Here is a 21624-nt window from a genome sequence, read left to right as displayed (position 1 = left end):
CCACCTGTGTCTTTATTTCATACGGATGTTTATTTGCAGAGGTTTATCTGGAAAGATTGGGGGTCATGGGGTGGATAAGGTCTGGTATGAAGTCCAAAACCTGACTCTTCTGGGGTCCAGGTTGTTGTTTCATAATACATTCTCACCACCAGAGGGCAATCAGGATTTTCCACAAGGGACTAATAGAGTAGTCCACAATCAGGTCCAAACCGGTTTCACTGTGGAACAAAATATAGTAAACAAGGATGGAGAAATTTGGGTGAGAACTGTCTTTGGAATTATTCTCTTAGTCATTTTTCTGTTTCAGTGCAGCTTTAATCTAAACACATGACTAACAACAATGACTCAAGCATAATAAAAACAACATATAAAGATTTTTATGTTTCATAGAAATACTTTTTTTAAATTCAAATATAGATGTAAATGTCCATGGCATTCTATAGTCCACACAATGGTGGAAAGTCATTAAGTACATATAGAAGAAATACAAGTACTTCAGTATTTCTATTTTCTGTTCATTCAGAGAATATTGTACTTTTTACTCCACCGTTTGGCACCTGTAGTTTCAATAGTAGTAGTTAGTCAATTTTGTATAGAAAACGAGCTTTAAAAAGAAGGTGTAATCCTATAAAGTGATTGATAAAATTTGTGAGGTGTCGGGCACGTGAAGGGGGGCATGCCAGGAAAAGGACTGAGAACCACTGCAGTGAATGCACGTGTGTTTTGTCTAAACTGTTGTTTCCGAGAAGGTGCGGACTAATTTCTGGACCAACCTGTGCGTGCAGAGCTTCACCTGTCACGTACTCGGTAGAGTAGTGCCCGTTTAATATTGACGTCTCGACCAGACCGCTGGATAACCAATCAGAACAAGCGGCTCCTGGGTGGGAGGGGCTCGCTGTTACGCCACGTTACGTCGCCGAACAGGAACCGGCCGGTCTGAGTTATCAGCACGGCTGTAACTTTCAGGTTATTATCAGCTTTTTTATGTCACAGGACAGAGCTGCGGTTGCCAGTAGGACTCAGGTTTATCTGTGCAATGGTTATTACAGTCTGAAGGATTAACGCAGACGTTTAACCTCGCTGTGGTTCATTTTTTCGGGCCCTCGACGGAGAGAAAACTTCACTGCGGCAGCACAGTGAGGTGAGGAGCCTTTATAATCAGTGGAGGATTGTCAAGCATCACTCTGTGACTTATATCAGTCTGTCTCCTGCAGTATGTCTCCTCATACTGCAGGAAATTTAAGGAGGTTATAGAGGGTGAGCTAAAGACGAAGACACCTTAAATGATTGAATTGCAACTTGCGACTGTATTATCAAATCAAATTGGGGTTATAATGTTGTTAAGGCTGTGCAGTTAGTCTGCTGACCCTTTCACACCTTTTATATCCTTGATTTGTTGAAGCTGAATGCATGTGGTGTCACTGTGTCTAAAAAACCCTGGAGTTTTATTAAATTATAGACTAAAGTGCAGATGTTGGGATTCAAACCCAGAAACATCTGTTAGGAGACAACAAACCATCATTTAGAAACAAGAGCACATAGTGTTACCAGTCTGTGTTGACACAGACACACATGGCATGAGTTCATCATGTGTTCACGTTCACCCTCAACATCATGTGTTCACGTTCACCCTCAACATGAAAAACATGCAGCGTGGTGGCAATCATCAGATCCATCCTAATATGTAGCAGGATGATCTTTGGTTAGTTAATGAGTAGCTGCGTGTTGTGTCAGGTGGTCGCAAATGGGAAACGCCGTGTTGGTCGGGTGACCTGTATATTTAGCCTGGTGTGTGTGTGCCATCAGCAGCAGCCTGATACTGACAGCAGGACTGTACACACACGCTCCAGCATCTGTAGGACATACTCCATAGACGAACACTGTGCTGTGGAGCTGAACTGAAGGGAAGGGCCAGGTTGTGACTTTGCGTTTCTCATCTTTTTAAGGTGTGATTTTCATTCTCAACATTTCATCAGAGTGAGAGGCTGACAAAGGGAAGGAGAACGGAGGATTTTGTGTGTTGAAAAAAAGGTTAAGCATCTCCCTGAAGAACTATGGAACTGTCACTGGTGAGTTTTGCAATCAGAACAGTTATGTAGTGTTTTGTTTAACTGACAATAGTCATTAGTGGTGATATTGTTTTTGTTTTGTTTTTCATTTTTGTCATTGCACCTTTTATAACCAACTCGAGGTCAGGGCATCCTGATGTCACTCTGACCTGCTGATAACCTTTCTTTACTCTCCTTTTTTCCTGATGGGACATAGTGAAGTTAAAGGATCCTTCATACTTCCTCTCTCCTTGTGTCTGTCTCTAACCTCCTCCTCAGGCTCACCCAGCTATCAAAGCCTTCATGTGTGGCTCCCTCAGTGGGACCTGCTCCACGCTGCTTTTCCAGCCTCTTGACCTGGTCAAGACCCGTCTGCAGACACTGCAGAGCGGCGTGCAGCCTGGGTGAGTCTGTGTACGCTGAGCACTTAAACACACGTATTCATTTATCAGTGTCACTAGCTTGCATCATGTGCTTTATTATGGCCTCCAAAAGCTGGTTTATTGACTGGATGAACACAATAGAAAGTGTTGCTTCGGCTCAACCTTGTATCCAGCACATGAAAGCAGTGTTCATTATTTGCCACTGACCACCTTCCTGTCGGCTTGTCTGAATGCTCCTCTTTCAGCTCGGGCAGAGTGGGGATGGTGAACGTGCTCCTGAGTGTGGTGCGGACTGAGAGGCTGCTGGGACTGTGGAAAGGAGTTTCACCGGTTAGAACAAAGTTCTGCTACCTTCTGCTGCTCATAACCTCACATTTGCTCCCTCCTCCTGAGTTACTGAACGTATAAAAAAAAAATTAATTAATTCACAAGCTTGAGATTTCCATTCTTCTGACTCTGCTGTCTCACCCATTTGCTCTTCTAGTCCTTTGTTCGGACCATCCCAGGTGTGGGGATCTACTTCAGCACCTACTATTCGCTGAAGCAGCACTTCTTCCAGGACAGCAGCCCACGGGCCATAGAGGCCGTGCTGCTGGGAGGTGGGGCCCGGACGGTGGCAGGGGTTTTCATGCTGCCGGCCACTGTAATCAAGACACGCTTTGAAGTAAGCACAGAGTGCAGATGCATGAAAATAAGCTGCTCTCACTTTCAACTTTGTTCATGCAAAAGACATTTATTAGTTTGTTTTATGTGTCAACTTTATTTGGACTAGTGTCTTGCATGCGTATTGAACCAAATTAAATGTTTGTATCGCTGTGTTTCAGTGTGGCAGGTACAGTTATAGGAGCGTGGTCGGAGCTCTGCGTAGTGTGTGTCAGACTGAAGGTCCCGCAGCTCTGTTCTCTGGCCTGATGGCCACTCTCCTCAGAGACGTTCCCTTCTCTGGCATCTACGTCATGTTCTACAGCCAGACCAAGGCCTCACTGCCAAAAGGTAAGTATAGACCCAGAGAGAGACACACAGTAACATGGTGTAAAAAGTGCTTGACAAACATATATATGTTTTAAATTCTAACACAAGCTAAATAGATAATTGCCTTTGACGGCCATTTGAATAAAATACCTACTTGTCTGTCTTCCTTCAAGAAATCAGCACATCTCCTTCGGCCCCCCTGGCTAACTTCAGCTGTGGGATCCTGGCGGGTGTGTTGGCCTCCCTGATCACTCAGCCTGCCGATGTGGTCAAGACACACGTCCAAGTGAATCCACAGCTGAGGACGGTAGAGGCTATCAGATACATCTATATGGTAAATATCTCACTCCTCTTTTACTCAGTGGGTCAGGTCAGGAATGTTTGAGGCCTTCATTATCTCACAGTTCATAATGTCAAGTTGCATTTCATTCAGGGATATCCAGCTGAACAGACCGATGTTTTAACTGTACAGAACATAACTGTGTGATACATTTAATGATCATATCTGACCTCTGTCCTTGTCCTCTCTCTAAGGAACATGGCCTCCAGGGCTTCTTCAGAGGGGCAGTTCCTCGGTCACTGAGGAGGACCATGATGGCCGCCATGGCATGGACGGTGTATGAGCAGATGATGGCCCACATTGGACTGAAGTCCTGAAGGGAAAAGTTGATAAGAAGCTCGTGAACCAAAGAAGAGATCAAAGTCAAGTCAGTGAATGAAGACAGTGATGTGTGAAGAGGAAGGAACTGCTACAGTGGAGCTGCCCATAAGAGGCTTTCGGTGACTTAAAATATTTCACTGTAACAAGAGCAAAGAGAGTGTACACTTGTCTAAATGACTGACAAGCACATTACAGAAGAGATGTGGAGAGTTTTGCTGTATGAAATGTTTCACCAGGTTATGGCTGAAGTTCAGGAATCCAACTTCTGGCCTGTAAATTTGGAGAAAACAGTTTAAAATAATACTGATATGCTGTGATGTTCTGTGTTGCACTACAAGCTGTTCAATGATCTACAATGTGATCCTGATGAGCATTTTGGAGTCTGTCATTAACTGAGACTTCCCCCGTTTTTGAAATGCGGTGGGCATTCCTGTGTCTGTTTTTTTCTTCACAGCTGTGGAACACATGCTTGTGATTTCAGAAAGACTGCAGTGATCGAGACAGTGTCCCAGATACAGCTCCGACTTCTGTAATGCACTTTAACCTCTGCAGCTCTGTGATGGCACAGTTTAAAACCAGGAGAAACTATTTAATTTATTAGGATTTTTTTTTGGTAAAATAAAATATGTGATATATTTGCTCAGAACATTCAGCTGCCTTAAAATGTAAAGATTTTTGTTTTGATATTTGTTTGAAGTGTATGTTATTGCTAACTTACTTACCATTGTTAAAGTATTTGACCTTTTTGTGAATGTTTAATAAAATAAGATGATGTACAGTATGTCAGCCAGCTTCAAATTATAATAAACCCATACTACAATGGATAACCACTCTTCAAAATAAAACTTTCCTAAAAACTCCTAAGAAAGTTTAAGTAACGGAGTAACATGATAATACTTTCCTCTTATTAATTGCAGAGAAGAATGGCTGACTCTGCCGATGGGATGGCTTAATGAGTTCAGCTGTGGCATAAAACTATCAGACGCACTTCCAAAAGATAAGAAAGACATATCACTCAGCATGTTGCAGCAGATTGTCAGAACATAAGGGCCAAAGACTTATCACAGCGCTGTGGGACAGAGATAAGCAGCAGAGGGGGTGTGGTGACATGTCATCAAATAGTAAATGAGGACAAGGAGTATTGGATTGTCAGGCTACAGTAAGAAACAAAGCTATTTCTGGTGATCTGTCTGCTGAAACAGACATGTTCATTATTTATTAAAGAGAGGAAGAATTGTGTTTACTACACTTTATCAAGACTTGTTCTCCATTTCTATTTGATTTTATTTTCAAAGTATTGTATGTGCAGTCTATTCATACATAAACCTCTCAATTATATGAAGAATATACATGAATAATATGCATGACACAGACCTCCTTAGTGACTTAGCTGCAGACATTAAGAAGTTCTGGATCAAGAATCTGACAGATCAAAGTAACAGACTCTGAGTGTGTTGAGAACCAATTTTTAAAAAAAATTACTATCTATAGTGTTCTTTACTCTTCTCCTTTCCCAGAAAACTGCTCCAAAACATGTCCTTCCCTCATGTGACACATTGCCCCATCCCTTCTTTTTAGCCATATTTGTAAGATCCATCGCCTCTAATGCCCTTGACATTAATCCAAACACAAGTTTTGAATCAACACATGATTACCAGTTAACCTACTTCTCTGTCTGTGTCTGTTCAGCCTCCCGCCACAGTTCGACGGTATTAAGGCCTACACATATCCTTACGGGATTACACTGTCATACACAACTTTCTGCACATAAGACACGTTTCATTGAAATCATTTCTCAACTCGCTGGGTCATTGTGTACATATTATGATCCCTTTGCCTGGAACACTTTATCTCTCGCAAACATTGTTACAACACAGGTCAGTCTTTGCCTGAGAAGTCAACGTCTCAGCATTGTCTTAATATGGTCTTTCCATCTCCATTGTCTTAATATGGGATACCCATCCGACCCGTATTCCGACCTCTGATTACCTCTGCTCCTGTCAGTGCATCGCACAGGATATGCCCCCACCTGGTGACCACATTCAGAACTACACTAATCCCGTCATAAAAAAAAAATCAGCCAATCACACGCTTGGAAATTTGGTATAAAATCTACGTCATTTCCTCCCAGCTCCCTCTTTTCACCGTGTGGTCAGATTTCCATACGGCGTTGTTTCGTGGTGAGTTTTAGTCTGTTTTTTGGGGCTAATAAACGCCTAAAATGCGGCCGGGGATACAAAGTAGTGATAAATAACTCTTTAAGCACACAGCAGGACGATATAAATCCAGCCTATCGTGTCTTTATCGCCTCCAATTATCACAGAATAGACAGTGCTAACATGCATAGCTAACTTGCTAGCTGCTGACACGCGCTCATCTCGCTGTTCCGCTCTCGTCTAACTCGAAATATTGATCAGATCTCGTATTCGCTGTTTAGCCAAATGAAATATAATTACAAATTTGTTGTTATATGTTAAAGAATACGGTGAAGTGAGTGCACCCTTGGTGTGTGGTGTGGTTTTACGCTTTTAAAGGCCATCCTTAACCCGGATGGCTTTAGTTAATGGCTCTTAGCCTGCTGCAGTGCCGTTTAGCAAGGCGCTGAGGCCTCACACACTCCAGAGTTTGTAGCTAACGATGCACCCTGCCCATCCTGAACAGAAAAGTTTTATTTCCTAATTACATAACTTTGACACCCAAATAGAAATTCCATTATTTCCAGTCCTTAGTCACAAGTGGTCTTTTTTTTTAAGTATTTGTTATTTATATGTGTATTTATATGTTTAAGCCCGGAATCTCTGCAAAATTTCGTTATGCTTGCATAATGTCAATAAAGACTCTTGAATCAATTGATTGCACACCATGACATTGTAAAAGACATCTGCTGTGACAGTGTGACCAATGCTTGTTTTTTTATTTTTTTGTTTTCCCCCTAGCTCTCCCATCTAACTCGTAACGCAGGGAAAGCGGTCACGATGTCCGGAGGTCTGGATGTCCTTCAAATGAAGGAGGAGGATGTGCTGAAGTTCCTGGCCGCAGGAACCCACCTGGGAGGCACCAACTTGGACTTCCAGATGGAGCAGTACGTCTACAAGAGAAAAAGTGACGGTGAGTCCTCTCGCTGTGGTGTTAGTCATTCAGAAAATACACAAGAGTCATGAAGTAAGATTCTAATTCTGTGCTTTGGGCTTCTTCCTAAACCTCCAGGTGTGTACATCATTAACCTGAAGAAGACCTGGGAGAAGCTGCTGCTGGCAGCCAGGGCCATTGTTGCCATTGAGAACCCAGCTGATGTGTGCGTCATCTCCTCCAGGAACACTGGACAGGTAAAGATAAACACTGTGTAAATCAACATCCTGTTACACTGTTGTGACTGCTGCTTGTGCAGTGGCACATCTGTACATTACTATGATACGCACACTGTTAAAGTCGGGCACTGATGTCAGTGTTCAGGTGTCGGAAGTGTGCAAGAGGAAGCGGGCCGGGTTTTCGCTAACACCATGAGGACGGCGGTCCCATGACTGGGGTTTGATAGTGACCTGAGCCACAGTGCAAATTGTTAATAACAAGGGAAATTGTCATCAGTTCATCTGAGATTTTGAGTACAACTTGCTCTCTCTCTCTCTCACACCTCAGAGAGCAGTGCTGAAGTTTGCCTCTGCCACCGGTGCCACCACCTTCCACGGTCGTTTCACCCCTGGTACATTCACCAATCAGATCCAGGCAGCTTTCAGGGAGCCCCGCCTCCTGATTGTGACAGACCCTCGTGCTGACCATCAGCCACTGACTGAGGCTTCCTACGTCAACATCCCCACCATTGCCCTGTGTAACACTGACTCCCCACTGAGATACGTGGACATTGCCATCCCCTGTAACAATAAGGTGAGACCAGCTGAATAAAACATTGTATACAGTAACCCTGCCACCCCGTAAATCCTTACATTTTGCACACTGTTAGAGCCCGGTGCTGTCCTGTCTGTGCGGTGCGGGGTGTAGGATGTGTGCTAAATAATATGCTTGGCCTTTAACCTCTTCTTTCTGAACCACACAGGGGGATGCAGGTAGAGGCCTTGCCACAAAAGGCAAACTTTGTTTTGTATATTTATGCCTTTGTGGGTATGAACCAACCTGTGACTGTTTTGCAGGGTCACCACTCTGTGGGTCTGATGTGGTGGATGTTGGCCAGGGAGGTTCTCAGGATGAGGGGAACCATCTCAAGGGAGCACCCATGGGAGGTCATGCCCGATCTGTACTTCTACAGGGACCCTGAAGAGGTAAGACAAATGCAAGGCACCTTGTCAAATGTACAGTGGCTTGATGTTGCCGTATGTAATGGTTACATGAGTGGATTTGCATGCTGTAATGCACACGTTTCCTCTGCAGATTGAGAAGGAGGAGCAGGCCGCAGCTGAGAAGGCTGTTGGAAAGGAGGAGTTCCAGGGTGAATGGAGCGCCCCTGCAGCTGAGTTTACTCAGCCTGAGGTAGCTGACTGGTCTGAGGGTGTTGCTGTTCCATCTGTGCCCATCCAGCAGTTCCCCACATGTAAGATCACCAGTTTTCTTTTGATCAACTCTTATCTTTACCTAAACTTTGTAAAACTACATTTGATTGGCTACTGTTCTGTGTCACTGAACTAATGTTAAAACATTTGGTTCTTTTGTTACAGCTGCTGCAGCTGTTAAAACAGGTGAGGTTTATTCTGGTGAGTGTATATTGAAGCTAAGATTATTGGAAGATGTAAGAAATATTTAATTTTCTGCTTTTTGCTATTTTTTTCGTTTTCTCCCTAGCAGAGGACTGGAGTACTCAGCCTGCCACAGAGGACTGGTCCACTGCCCCTACTGCCCAGGCGTCTGACTGGGGTGGTGCCACTGCTGACTGGTCTTAAATCAATGACCATGTTCTCAAGAATAAAAGTGTTTTTTACACTTTGACTTTCTTTGTTTCATTTAGTATTCACTGAAGGTCATTTCATCAGTTCTTCTATTGACATCAGAGACAATTAAAGAGTTTGTCAAAGCCAGTGAAACTCCTGAAATTGGGACATTAGTGATACTTGTACATTGTACACAACATTGTAACTGTGTGTAGCATAGGACATAGATTATACAATACCACTTTGATGGTTATTAGGGGAATTTATTTTGTATTAGACCAATGTATTTTGGTTAAGGTGACAATTGAAACCAATTGTGAGGGTTTAGTAAGAAGTAATAACTCAGGAGGGCTATGTAAATGATAACAAATGTGAAAATTATAAGTACTATTGAGCTCAGAGGTGTCCAAACTGTTCCACAAAGGGCTGCAGGTTTTTGTTCCAACCAATGAAGAGCACGCGGTTTGACTAATCAACTGTCTGAAGACTGAGATCAGTTGATTAAATGAGTCAAGTCTGCTGTGCTGCTGCTTGGTTGGAACAAAAACCTGTAGCCACACAGCCCTTTGGACACCTGATTTAGCAAATTAGTTTCAGCCATACAACATCCTGACTGACTGGGTGCTGTGTTGGTACAGCACAGGTAAGAGGATTCTGACTGGGCTGTACCAACTCTGGGCTGGGCTGGTCTTTCCGTATTACTGATCCATGGGATTTGACTTACAAGCTGACAATTGTTCACTGTCCTTTAAAAATGCAAAGTTCCATTGGGACGAGTTTATCGCACTCTGCGGAACAAAGGATCGCTTGACTAATTACTGGTTACCTAAGCAAATGTAGAGCAAACACAGTTTGCATATATGAAAAAATGGACAGAAAGAGATGCTGGGGAGTTAAATCTTGCTATTTTGCAGCTGATATACTTAATATGGCTATGAATTTTTTTTTTTTTTTTTTTTTTTTTAAATAAGATTTTATACTCATCCCACTTTATGAGATACATGTATATGAATAGTCATAACTGTTTTTTTTTTATTATTGATGAAAATCTTTTCCAGAAGGTGACACTTAATGTTTGAGAAGCCAAAACTGAGCCAGGTTCTGCTCAAGGTTTCTTCCTGTTTTTCTTGCCCCTGTCGCCTAAAGTGCTTGCTCTGGGTCTCTGTAAAGCGCTTTGAGACAGTTTTGATTGTGGAAGGTGCTATATGAATTGAATTGAAAAACTGTCATCAGTGGATTTTCGACTGATTGACCATTAATTTAAGTATGAAACTCATGTACAACGAAATACACTGAAACTTACAAACTAACAGTGAGGCAGGAAATCCATTTCTAACCAGCTAGTTGGAGCTGAGCAGGAATAGAATGCCTTTTATTGTCATTGGACATCTTTTACATGTACAACAAGATGGAAAGCATCTCCTTCTCCAGTGCAAGTAGGAGATTTTATCTGTAGTTGCCACTTGAACAATACACGCTGTTGTGCTTTATTAAAATGTTAATCTATGTACTGAGGCTGAACAGAAAGTTTGGTTTGCACCAAGGCTTTCAGATGCAAAAATTAAATGGGCATTCCACAGATTTAAAACATAGCGTGTGAAAACAGCTGCACAGTGTCTCTTGTGCCCAAATATTTATTTTTATATTTATTCATCACAAGACAGTTTACCCTCTACTCAGAAGGACAGTCAAACAAATGCTCTGCATAGGTTAGCCACACAAAATAAATAAGGCCTCATACATCCTCGGAGAAATGAAGGATCTGTTACTTTGGTGGGGGGAAAAATCAACAGGGAACATTTAATTCATAAGATTGATGTGCACCTCTTAAGCTTTAGAAAGGATGGGGAAAACATCCTCTGCATAGGTTAGCCACACAAAATAAATAAGGCCTCATACATCCTCGGAGAAATGAAGGATCTGTTACTTTGGTGGGGGGAAAAATCAACAGGGAACATTTAATTCATAAGATTGATGTGCACCTCTTAAGCTTTAGAAAGGATGGGGAATAAAAATGATCCCTCACTGATTTTATGGGCTATCGGGGCAGAAAAACCAGGAATAAAATCTAACATCTCCGTGTAGTAAATAGTAGAGCTGTGTCCCGCCTGTGTAGAACAATCATCTCGTCCACATTCGCGCTTGTGTGTCAGGTGGGCGTGTTCCAGCTCTGCCATTGGACGAACACGGTTCCCTTTCCTCCCCGGCTTCCGCTTTCTTTTCATACGCACGCCCAGCCACTGAATAATGATAATAATGATCAAGATGGCTACTACGGAATACTCCTTGCGGTAGCTAACCACCAATTTCATGGAAGCGCTCAAAACTGCGATTTCTCACTGTTTAAGTCCCTCGTAGGCGACGGGGGCCGCGCCAGGGAATAAACTATATGGATTAAAACGGGCTGAGAGGAGATAAAAGTGATTGTGTTGTCTGCAGCACCCATTCGGAGGAAGCTAGCTAGCAGAGCAACTAGCTAGCTGTACTTGTCGACCATCTCCAGGTTTAGCTCTCCAGTCAGCGGCAGAGGAGTGTGGCGCTCCACGTTTTGCGTGCCCGGTCGTCGGACGGAGAGCGTCAAATGGCAGAGCCCAGGAAAGTGCCGTTCGTCACCATCTCATCCTTCAGCACCTCGCCGCCGACCTCGGAGTCCAGTAAGAAACGCCGCCGCGAAGATGAGGCCGTCGACATCACTTTTGGGAAAGATGGAGGTGGAAGTGCCGCGGCCGTGGGGTCAGGAGGTTGCGGGGGTCTGTTTGGAAACACGAAAGGAGGCGACGCCGAGACCGGGGAGACGAAACCTACCGTCCGCCTCAACCTCCCGCTGACCGAGCCGAATGAACGAGGGTCCGCCGAGTTCAACTACGGCGAGCTGGTCCAGTCAACTCTTACTCAGGTTAGGAGAGAGTAGAGACACAGTAGGCACCATGATATGAGCAGGAGGGGCCTAACCTGGCACCAGTTCAGGAGAGGCGCCCTGGCTGGGCTGTGGGGCTGAGATGTCACGCTTGTAGATGTTGTTACTTACTTAAAAGTATGAGTTGTGTACAGGCAGTGTTAATAAGGAACTCAACTATGTAACTTTTATTCTTGTGCTTTTTATTTATTATGATCCTTGGCTATAGTTTGGACAGGAAAATTAATGCTGAGGATGAAAGGTTACATGTTAAATGGCTAATCCGGGTATTTGGTATTGAACATTGGCAGACTTGTGTCAGGAAATTATTAAGGCAGAGGCTGTTGCATCCTGAATTTCGGTTACTAGTATCAGTGAAACTACAGAAACAGTGGATCTTCCACTTCTGTTTGACCCTCATTGGGTTGTTAATTGTCTGCTCTCAGGTCATATAGGATGGATGGTAGACATGGGAAAGTCTCCATTTTTACAGCCTGGTAAGGCTCACATCACAGAACAACTTAAGACAATTGTATGACTTCAGAGCTGCTTGAGTGTATTGACAGTATAACCATTAAATTTGGGTTTAAATACATTGACTTACGGTCTTATGGCAGATGTGAGATATCTCTACTTGTTTGATTTTCAGGCACTTCTATATTGTCTGTATTATTCACTTGGTTGTTGATGTGAACACTATTTACAAGTCGGGAATGTATATATATATATATATATATATATATTATACACTGCATTCAGAGTTACAGAAGATATTATACAACTGTTTTGACTGAGATCTACAACTTGTGACAAGCATGCTAAGAAAACCTGACCGAGGAGGTTCATAGCTGTTGAAACATCAGAAACTTCTGTTTCACTCTTGATCCTGTTTCTTTGTTTACTTCAGGTAAAGCTTGCAGGTTCAACAGTCCCCAAAGGTCTCACTCCTCCCCTGGACCCCAGTGACCCCTTTGCTGATGATGAGAGAGAGAGACGGGAGGTCGAAGAGCTGGCCAAGAAATTTGAGAGCAAATATGTAAGCGTTGTAATCTCAAGATATCTGAGTATATTGTTACAGCTGCAACTGTTTGGATGTGGTGCGTGCTGTGCGTGCCAGATAATTTTTTTTAAAAGGGTTTTTGATCCCTGTGTTTTCGCTCTGTTTGCAGGGTGGTGGCTCTAAGAAGAAGAAAAAGGACAGGATGCAGGATCTCATTGATATTGGATATGGCTATGATGAGACTGACCCCTTTATAGACAATTCAGAGGCTGTGAGTACTCTACTTTTTTCCAAAGAAATGAAAAATTAATTTCCACATTGTGTGCCAACTTCAATCCTTTTGTGTTTTCATCTTTTTTAAAATTTTTTTCAAAAAATCAAAAACGATAACCGGAAGTTTTCTGTTTTGGGCTGAGAATATACACAAAAATCACACGTTGTGTCCTGAGTAGCAGAAGAAGAATAACAGTAACTGCACTTCTCTCCCGACCTCAGTATGACGAGCTGGTACCGGCCTCTCTCACCACAAAACATGGAGGCTTCTACATCAACACAGGCACTCTGCAGTTCAGACCAGCTTCTGACTCTGAGGGAGAGAACGCAGGCACGGAGGATAATCACTTCAAGGTAGGTTTTTACTTCTGTGCACTTGTATGAATACATCGCAAATAAAAGTACCTATATATACAGGTAGATTATACATAAATGTTTTTGTACGTCAGTGTTAAAACTGTTCCTGTACTGAGAGCTGCTGTTGTTACACCACACTAATTAGCCTACATCTTTGTGCCCATTTGTAGAAGATGAAAGATGGTGAAGAGCGGGTGATTAAAAAACGACGGAAAAAGCAAGATGGAATTCTGGAGGACAAGAAACCCAAGAAGAACAAAGTGCCAAAGCCTGGGTGAGGTTTAATCTCAGGCTTGTTATTTGTCCCATGTTTTCTGTGTGCAATATTTTTGTATGTTTTATTTCCTCTTTTCAGAAGTCTGTGTTGTAATTCAGTTAAATGTGCAGATTGATTCAAAAGTCTACCAATTGTGTAATCAAATAGACTGAAAGAGGGAGTTCTGTAACTGGAAGTTAGTCTATATGTGTCATGGTTTCCCTCAGCACCCTCACCTTCTTAAGTCTGCCAGTTTGGGAGTTAATCATGACAGATTCATTCCTCTGCCAGTTGGTGAAATGTCTCTCTTCTTCTGTTCTGGCAGAGTTTCAGCCCTGAATGTTCATCGGCCAGAAAAGAAAAAGAGGAAGAAACTGATGAAGGATTCTATCCACCTGGCCAACATGCTGCGCCGCTTCACCAGGGAGAAAGAGGAGATTCGCAAGAAGAATCTGGCTTCTGCTGGTCTGCCACGACCCAACGCCAAAGTGCCCAAGGCCAACAGCGCGCTCCTCAACACCCACCCCAAAGCTGCTGGCAGCAACGACTGCAGCATGGCTGACCTGAGCGCCGACCCGGCTGTGATGTCACTGCTGGGTTCAGCCAACAACGACATACTGCAGGACATGATGGGTGACCTGGACTTTGGGATGCTGGACTCCCCTCAGCCCTCCAGTCCAGCGCAGGGAGAGAACGGCTCCTTTGGGATGGGACATAAAGCAGGTGGCAGCCGAGCGTCACAGGGTAGCATGATGACCCCTCCCCCTCTGCCCAGTGGACTCCCAGGGCCGCTCGCAAAGCGCATTGAAGACCTGAGAGCGGTACGAACTTCAGTACTACCCAGGATCACGTGTTGCAGAGTGTACATTACATATGAGTTGGAGTAAAAATCATGTTCACAATGTCAGAGGGATGCTAAAATTACCAAAACCAACTGCAAACAATAACTTAATGAGATTAACATATCAAAATTCTAAAACACTCCAAAACACCATCAGGCAGAGTGAACATACACACGTCCTATTACCAAGTTCAGTGCAGACTCTAGGGATTGTTTGTAAAAACACGCATCACTGTTCACACAGTTTTGTTGAACAAATGTACATAGATAAGGAGACTTTTAACCCAGGCATGGCTTTATAGATAAGTGTGTGCCCGTGTCTTGGTCCATGGGAGGCCAGAGATTTTAACAACCTCTCCGCTTTTTGACGTCTGTGTTTGTCAGGACTGTGACACATTCTTTCACAAATGTGAACAGAGACGTTGCTGAAGTCTGTTAGATAATAATAGTTGTCTCTCGTCACAGGCGTCCCGTCTGTTTGATGAAGAGGGCAGGAAGAAATTCTTCACATTGGACATGAACAACATCCTACTGGAGTGAGTACCATTCAGAGTTTCACCTTTTGCACACAGATATAAATCAACAAATATAAATCTACGTAAATCTTTCTGTGTGTGTGTGTGTGTGTGTGTGTGTGTGTGTGTGTGTGTGTGTGTGTGTGTGTGGCAGTATTGAGCTGCAGGTTCAGGAGCAGCCTACAGAGGTGCGTTCAGCCGTCTACTCTCACCTGGAGGCCTTTGTGCCCTGCAATAAAGAAGCTCTGCTCAAACGCCTTAAGAAGCTCAGCCTCAACATACAGGTGTGTGGGAGTAACTGATGTTATCTTTAGACGTGGGGACAAAAATCGTTGTCTCTTCCAAGTCAGACCATGAGGACCTCTTGCTGCACTTCACTCATTACTTAGCAGTTTTGGATGGCTATTTGATGTCATTTAAAAACTGTCCTCTGCAGAATTGAATGGGTTGAAGATGTGTCTAAATGTAACTGTGTGAAAGCTAAATCCTTGTTTTGGTCACTGTTGTGTCTGCTGGCTGTGTGCTCGCTGATCTGATTCTATATTTAGCATGCGAGTGTGCTGCCCTTCGTACGTGTGTGTGATTTTTCCGACTGTGCTTATCCCCGTCGCCCAGGATGACCGTCTTCGAACGCCCCTGCTGAAGCTGAAGCTGGCGGTGTGCAGCGTGATGCCGGAGCAGATTGCTCGATACAACATGGACTGCCTCGCTAAAGTGGCAAAGTAAGGACACGTCCCCAATCAGCCTCGGCTCTCGTCATTACATCTGCCTGCCTTTTTCACATATTTGCATTCACGCTGTTTATACAGGTGATTTGACATGTGATGTTTCTCTCTGTGCTCTCAGGCAGCAGTCTGAGGAGGGAGAGAAGAACGGGTCGGAGGATGACGATGAGGAGAAACCAGGGAAGAGGGTGATGGGGCCTCGAAAGAAGTTTGTCTGGGACGACAAACTCAGGTCAGTGTCACAGAGGACGGAGGTTCATTTCCTTTGCAAGGAGCCATAAATGTACATAACAGTCACTTCTCCCCCTGTGGTGACGCAGTGTTTGGATAATTGTACGTGTTTTCCAGGTCGCTGCTGTGTAACCTGGTGAAGGTGAAGCTGACCTGCTATGAGCTGGAGGGAAAGAACTCTGTGTCTCTAGAGGACTACCTCAAAGCCTTCATGGAGACCGAAGTCAAGCCTCTCTGGCCGAAGGGCTGGATGCAGGCCAGGTGTGTGTGTGTTATAATGAATTTTAATTGTGTATTTGTACTAATTACAAGCTGCATTTTATGTTTTCAATAGCAGCTTTAACTAGCAAGATCGCAGCCCACTCCTATTTTTACTTGCTGGCTGAGTAGTAAACCCTTTTACGTGAACATCTCTTGTGTGAATATGTCTTACATGCTTATTTTTGTCGACAGGATGCTGTTCAAAGAGAGCATCATGGCTCATGGTCACCTCACAGGCTACACGTGAGTCAAGTCACGTACTATTAACCAGTTTTTCCTCATAACTGACTCTGATGTTTTAGCTTGTTCTCGCTCACCTCTGTTGTCATTTCACTCCAGAGCAAAGAAGAAGATGGTTCCTACTCCCAAGGCCAAGCCAAAGGTCAGACTTTTTATTAGTTGTAGGTGATGCTCTGAAAATGTGGTTCACTGAATGTGCTCGCTGTTAGGTTGGGCTTTTGATCAGTCTTATGTGTCTTTAAATGTAATCTCTAAATGTGCAGTATAAATGGGTGTATGTTTGTAGATGACCATGAAAACCTTTTCTTTAATGCCACTGGGGGTAAAGTCAGGTTATGAAATGTTATTTTTGTGTAATCCTTAAATCCAGGAGGCCGTCTGGGTCCAGCGGTCCACACCCTCGGCGGGTGCCACTCCCTCCCCTGCTGCCCAGGTTGCCAAGCGACCACCTCAGTCACCATCTGAGCCCATATGCCTCGATTCCCTCGATGAGGATCTGGCGGCTCCCTGCCTGGACTCCATCTCCCAGGCCCTCGCCATCCTCGGTAACGCAGCCAAGGGCCTGGCCCAGGGGGACAGCCCCCCGTCCCCAGACGTACCCAAGACAGCCACCAACCCTTCCCCCCTCCACCCCTCGCCACTCATTCAGCAGCAGAAAAAGAACTCTGTCAGCACTCCCAGCTCCAATGCACCTCACTATATCTCTACCTCTTCGTCTTCCTCCACCTCTCTGTCTCGGCCTCCCTCCATCACGTCCTCTCCCCTGCCCTCAGTGAGGGTGGATGGGATGGGGGTCGCCAAGGGCATGCCGCAGGCGCACAGACACTCAGTTTTGAACACTCAGAGACCTATGGGTGTGGCAAAAGCCAACATGCCTGCCTCAGCGTCGCCACCTAAACCACGTCCACCACCCACTGCGTCTCCACTTGTGCCCCCAGGATCAAAGACGGGGGTCTCCACCCCCCCCTCCGGCCTCCTCAAAGGCAGCAATAATAGTAAAGCCAACAGCGGCGACGCTCTCATCCTCACGTCGCCTCAGTCTCGGCCACACACCCTTTCATCACCCTCGCTCATGACTTCCAAAACCTTCCAGACAACTCGCCTGCCCATCACCCCCCAGAGTAAATCCTCCCCCTCGCCCTCCCTCTCTCAGACGCTCCCTGGAGTTCAGCCCCAGCCCCAGCCGCAGTCTAACTTCATCACCCCTATGCACGCCACTCTCACCAAGTCCACACACAGTAGTATCCCACCTATTGTCAAACTCACTCCCCGCACCCCCAACCCTGCTGTCACCTCCACCCCCTCAGCCTCACCCTCCATCTCTCAGAGCCCCAGGTCTCAGGCAACCCCCACCATACACCAGTACTCTGCCAAAACCCCAGCAGGGTTCCGCCCACAGTTCTCAGGTGCCCAGGGAGGAGCGACCAAGCCAGGGCAAGGCAGCTACACTCCTCCAGGCAGCCAGAAGCCCCCCAACAACAACAACAACAGCGCCACCAACACCAGCCTTATTAACACCTCATCCATAAGCAAGCATTCAGGGTCCAGTGCCTCCCCCACGGTGGCCTCTGCCAACCCAGGCCAGCGTCAGAGGCCTGGGAGTGGGACACCTCAGGGGGCCAAGTCTGTCGTGTCTGTTTCATCATCATCCGTCTCTTCTCAGTTGCCACAGGTTTGTACTGACTTCATGTCCAGATTAGTAACCTGTAGTGTGTCCTCCCTGTTGTTTTAATGCATCATTACTCACATTTACACTCACTGTAGTAATTTGATCAGTCACCACATTCACTATAATCAGTCTCCAGAAAAAAAAAAACTTTTATTGAACAGGGACACTGTGTTAGTCTGCACTCACGGTTTTAGATTTCTGAAGTCCAACATGAACTGACTCAAATTATTTTTTCTTTATACATTCGACATGTAAACTGCTCATTGATTTGGTTTCCTCAGCTGACTAATGAGTGGAATATTCAGTATTACTCAATATTGATGTGCACTCAGGAGTAATAGTGTAAGAAACCGAGAGAAAGACACTTCTTCTGATCAGCCAATGCTTCTGTGGGTAGTTCACCTAAACCACAAGCATTTTCCACTTAACCTGAGTGGTGTGTAGCCATGTGGTTCAATTAGCTCAATCAATATCAATCCAGCAAAAATCCATAGCAATGTGGATTTAGCAGAAACAGTGTCCTGGGTTACTCAGTGAGCAGTGTTGTTTTAGAGCTGTTCTCTAACAAGAAAAAGAAAAGAAATATTGCAAATGTGCCAGAGTAAGGTCTGTGTATCATCAAGAGTAGCTGAGTAGCTTTCTTTTAGAAACATGTGTGACTTTTAAATTTGTCAGTTCTCAATCCTTCCAGTGCCTGAAATTCTGTCCCACAAGGCCCAACAAATTTGAAGTACTTTCACTTTGAGTAATTGCATATTGTTCTTTAATTTATTATTTAATAGACAACATGACCATTTATTATTAAGAAACGTTGTAGAGCTGAAATTAATCCATTAATCACTTAGCTGATGGACAGGAAATTAATTATCAACTAATATGATAATTGATTAATTATTCAAGCAAAAATGCCCAAACATTCATTAGTTCACATTAGTTGTTGTGATGATTTTCTTATTATCTGTTTGACCTTGTTGTGAATATCTGTGGTTTTTGGACTGTTGGTTAGACAAAACAAGAAATTTGAAAAGAAGTAGAGATGAGAAACATTGTACATGAATTGATTGATCCAGACCTGGGCGGGCCCCACCTGGCCCTTTGTGTGTCCCTGCCCGGCCGCGTGAGGCCAATCATAAATTAGAATAGAAATGAAAAAATATTCATGGCATGCATGCAATACACCTGTGTTGCTTTTATTTTGAAAAGCCAAAAGTGTGACGTTTTACAAATGGATGCACGGCCTACATTATTATAGGTTGAACTACCCAACAGCAGCAATACATTATATAGTAATAGTTGTAACGTGAGAAAGGATCTTGTTCCACTCTTGGTATGTGGGGAAATCAGTTTTTGTGATTTGGGTGAAGTGTAAAAATCACAGGATCAGAAAGAAAAATGAAGAGTTGGTGTGTTTTCTGACACAGTATCTGGAATCAGCATTTCTTCTTCTGCTCAGGTCTCCACAGCAGGTAGCGGCAGTTTGCTCGGCTCGGCCTCGTCTCTTCCCCTGGGGTTCGGGATGCTGGGGGGCCTGGTGCCCGTGTCCTTACCCTTCCAGTTCCCCCCGCTGCTCAACCTGCCTCCACTGGGTACAGCAGGCTCCAGTACGGCGGCCAGCGGCTCCGCGGCCAGTAGCAATGCACCGTTCTCTACCCTGACCCAGAGTGAGTGATGAACGCAGGGTACAAACATGGAAACTTTATGCAGATGATATTTAAATTATTCATCACATACACATTTAACACAGGTGGCAGGAACTCCGCATACTAAATAGTATAATGTAGAAAATAATCATCCAGTTGGTTCGATTGAAATATTTAGATTTTTTTTTTTTTTTTTTAACACAGTAGTCAGGCACTGTATGTCTGCTGCTCTGCTGTTGTGTGTTTGGGTGTTCCTGTGTAGGCCTTGTTTTGTGTTGTATGTTAGAGCATCATTTGTTTTTATCACCATACTCTGTGTCAGATGTAAGCTTGTGATTTTTCTCCTGTTTGACATTATTCCATTTTGTTTGCTTCATTTTCCCAAAATTTCTCTCAACCCTGTTTTGGTTACTCCCCCCCTCCTCCGGTCATTCACTTGGCCTCACACTTCTTCTTGTCTTTATCTCCTTCTCTGTTTGGCCGTCATTACCTGCCCTTTACCTCTGTGCCATTTTGCTCCTGTCCCCCATCTGCCTTCTCCTTCTTTTCCACGCCCCCCGCCCTGTTTTGCTGGTATCTGTTCCCCCCTCCCTTTCCCTCCTTGTTCCCCTGTCCTGTCTCCTCAGATCTGTATAAGAGTCTCCAGTCAGGGTCTCAGGTTGCTCTGCCTCCTCACTTGCAGCTCGCTTTCTCAGGTAAAATCGGACCCCCTCCCCCCCGCTCCACCCTCAAAGCCTGCTCCATTTACTCCCTCTCCTGCCTTTCTGTTTTTTTTTTCAAGTGTCTGGTGTTGTGTCTCAGGTTGTCCTTTTCTGTCTGGTCCTGTTCTGTTCTCTGCTCGTCTGTTGGTGGCAGCATGCCTGTTATGGAGTCGTTTTAGCTGTCGTCCAATCTGTAGTTTGTGTGTGTTTTCTTCTTTTTTTTTTGTCTGTCACTGCTTTTCACTGATTTCAAGAACTGTACTATTCCTGTCCAGATGTCAGTCAAAGCCAAGGAGGAGACGCTAAGAGGAAGACTCTATGATACAGATGGATTTCTACACCCAGCGGATGCTCTCTGATGACTTGACCGGACAAATCAGGATGGAACATGGCTTTGGGTGACAGAGGTCTGAAATACAGACTGGGCTACACTTAGGATACTTGATCTGAGAAGATCAGCTCAAGTTTTCATGAATACCACAGTTAAATATAACTTTTTTAAACAATTTGATAAGTTTTAAATACTATTCTTCATAGAATTGTTAAATAAAATGACAAATACTGTTTGTCAATGTTTACAAAATAGACCTATATCACTGTGGACAGGGAGAAGGAATGAGTGGGTTTTTTAGGTGAGCGTGTATGTATGTATGTATGTGTGTGTGCGTGCACATGCCTGAGTGACTCTGTGTGTGTGTGTGTGTGGATGGTGCAGCTGAAAGTGTGCCTTTGTATGTCTCCCTCTCTGATGCATGGTCAGTGTGTCTATTTGGTGCTGTTTTTATCATAATGTAATTATCACTGATACCTGTAAGAAATGTAAACTGCTAATTGAAATTGAGCTTTTTTTTCCCAATGAAAGTTGTACACTTTTAATTGTACTTGAATTCTTGAATGGATTCGATCCTGTATAGATCTCAAACCAACTTTTAATTAAAATCTTTCCCTTCACAATGGAGTAATCTGATAGAAACTGATGTTTCTAGTAAAACCGTGTTTCCTCTGAACTGACTACGCTTAAGTCTGAAGGTAACACAATCTACCAGAACTGACGTGCAACATCTCACTAAAATAGGCA

General features: G+C 44.2%; 3 protein-coding genes and 1 non-coding gene across 9 annotated transcripts; all 4 read left to right on the top strand.

The window, feature by feature from the left end:
• Nucleotides 1-234: 234 nt before the first annotated feature.
• Nucleotides 235-4842, top strand: LOC121198318 (mitochondrial glycine transporter A-like). 3 transcript variants are annotated; one of them, XM_041062356.1, is made up of 8 exons: nt 235-259; nt 1947-2069; nt 2328-2452; nt 2677-2761; nt 2916-3095; nt 3256-3424; nt 3577-3737; nt 3938-4842. In XM_041062356.1, the coding sequence occupies exons 2-8, from the start codon at nt 2055-2057 to the stop codon at nt 4058-4060; spliced, it is 858 nt and encodes a 285-aa protein (XP_040918290.1). In that variant the 5' UTR covers nt 235-259; nt 1947-2054; the 3' UTR covers nt 4061-4842. The 3 variants fall into 3 exon arrangements, with proteins under 3 accessions (XP_040918290.1, XP_040918291.1, XP_040918289.1); XM_041062357.1 differs by lacking the exon at nt 235-259 and adding an exon at nt 928-1141 and having other exon boundaries at nt 1977-2069; XM_041062355.1 differs by lacking the exon at nt 235-259 and adding an exon at nt 928-1141.
• Nucleotides 4843-6189: 1347 nt separating this feature from the next.
• Nucleotides 6190-8999, top strand: rpsa (ribosomal protein SA). 3 transcript variants are annotated; one of them, XM_041062354.1, is made up of 8 exons: nt 6190-6244; nt 7001-7172; nt 7272-7390; nt 7701-7946; nt 8210-8338; nt 8448-8607; nt 8732-8752; nt 8859-8999. In XM_041062354.1, the coding sequence occupies exons 2-8, from the start codon at nt 7040-7042 to the stop codon at nt 8951-8953; spliced, it is 903 nt and encodes a 300-aa protein (XP_040918288.1). In that variant the 5' UTR covers nt 6190-6244; nt 7001-7039; the 3' UTR covers nt 8954-8999. The 3 variants fall into 3 exon arrangements, with proteins under 3 accessions (XP_040918288.1, XP_040918287.1, XP_040918286.1); XM_041062353.1 differs by having other exon boundaries at nt 8856-8999; XM_041062352.1 differs by having other exon boundaries at nt 8732-8767; nt 8856-8999.
• Nucleotides 7477-7616, top strand: LOC121199165. Its single transcript, XR_005896420.1, has one exon. It is a non-coding gene; the product is annotated as a small nucleolar RNA SNORA62/SNORA6 family (small nucleolar RNA).
• Nucleotides 9000-11205: 2206 nt separating the features above from the next.
• Nucleotides 11206-21498, top strand: ubn2b (ubinuclein 2b). Of its 2 annotated transcripts, XM_041062312.1 has the most exons (17): nt 11206-11837; nt 12745-12873; nt 13007-13108; nt 13333-13464; nt 13638-13741; nt 14049-14544; nt 15030-15100; nt 15234-15363; nt 15695-15801; nt 15926-16036; nt 16153-16296; nt 16489-16539; nt 16636-16678; nt 16907-18208; nt 19659-19866; nt 20472-20540; nt 20822-21498. In XM_041062312.1, exons 1-17 carry the CDS (start codon nt 11523-11525, stop codon nt 20866-20868), a joined length of 3561 nt encoding a protein of 1186 aa, XP_040918246.1. In that variant the 5' UTR covers nt 11206-11522; the 3' UTR covers nt 20869-21498. The 2 variants fall into 2 exon arrangements, with proteins under 2 accessions (XP_040918246.1, XP_040918247.1); XM_041062313.1 differs by lacking the exon at nt 20472-20540.
• Nucleotides 21499-21624: the final 126 nt, after the last annotated feature.

The sequence above is a fragment of the Toxotes jaculatrix genome, chromosome 18, assembly GCF_017976425.1.
Source record: "Toxotes jaculatrix isolate fToxJac2 chromosome 18, fToxJac2.pri, whole genome shotgun sequence".
NCBI classification, from domain to species: Eukaryota; Metazoa; Chordata; class Actinopteri; family Toxotidae; genus Toxotes; species Toxotes jaculatrix.
The sequence above is the reverse complement of the archived record's forward strand: the minus strand, read 5'-3'. Positions and strand labels throughout refer to the sequence as shown.

Excerpts from the sequence above, each read along its gene's own strand:
- rpsa (XM_041062352.1), top strand. The coding sequence starts at position 7,040 with ATGTCCGGAGGTCTGGATGTCCTTCAAATGAAGGAGGAGGATGTGCTG. Across the intron at positions 7,173-7,271 it reads CTACAAGAGAAAAAGTGACG|GTGTGTACATCATTAACCTG; the intron begins GTGAGTCCTCTC and ends CTAAACCTCCAG. Across the intron at positions 8,768-8,855 it reads AACAGGTGAGGTTTATTCTG|CAGAGGACTGGAGTACTCAG; the intron begins GTGAGTGTATAT and ends TTTTCTCCCTAG.
- LOC121198318 (XM_041062356.1), top strand. Across the intron at positions 2,453-2,676 it reads CAGAGCGGCGTGCAGCCTGG|CTCGGGCAGAGTGGGGATGG; the intron begins GTGAGTCTGTGT and ends CTCCTCTTTCAG. Across the intron at positions 3,425-3,576 it reads CAAGGCCTCACTGCCAAAAG|AAATCAGCACATCTCCTTCG; the intron begins GTAAGTATAGAC and ends TCTTCCTTCAAG.
- ubn2b (XM_041062312.1), top strand. The coding sequence starts at position 11,523 with ATGGCAGAGCCCAGGAAAGTGCCGTTCGTCACCATCTCATCCTTCAGC. Across the intron at positions 15,101-15,233 it reads ATGAACAACATCCTACTGGA|TATTGAGCTGCAGGTTCAGG; the intron begins GTGAGTACCATT and ends TGTGTGTGGCAG. Across the intron at positions 16,037-16,152 it reads GTCTGGGACGACAAACTCAG|GTCGCTGCTGTGTAACCTGG; the intron begins GTCAGTGTCACA and ends CGTGTTTTCCAG.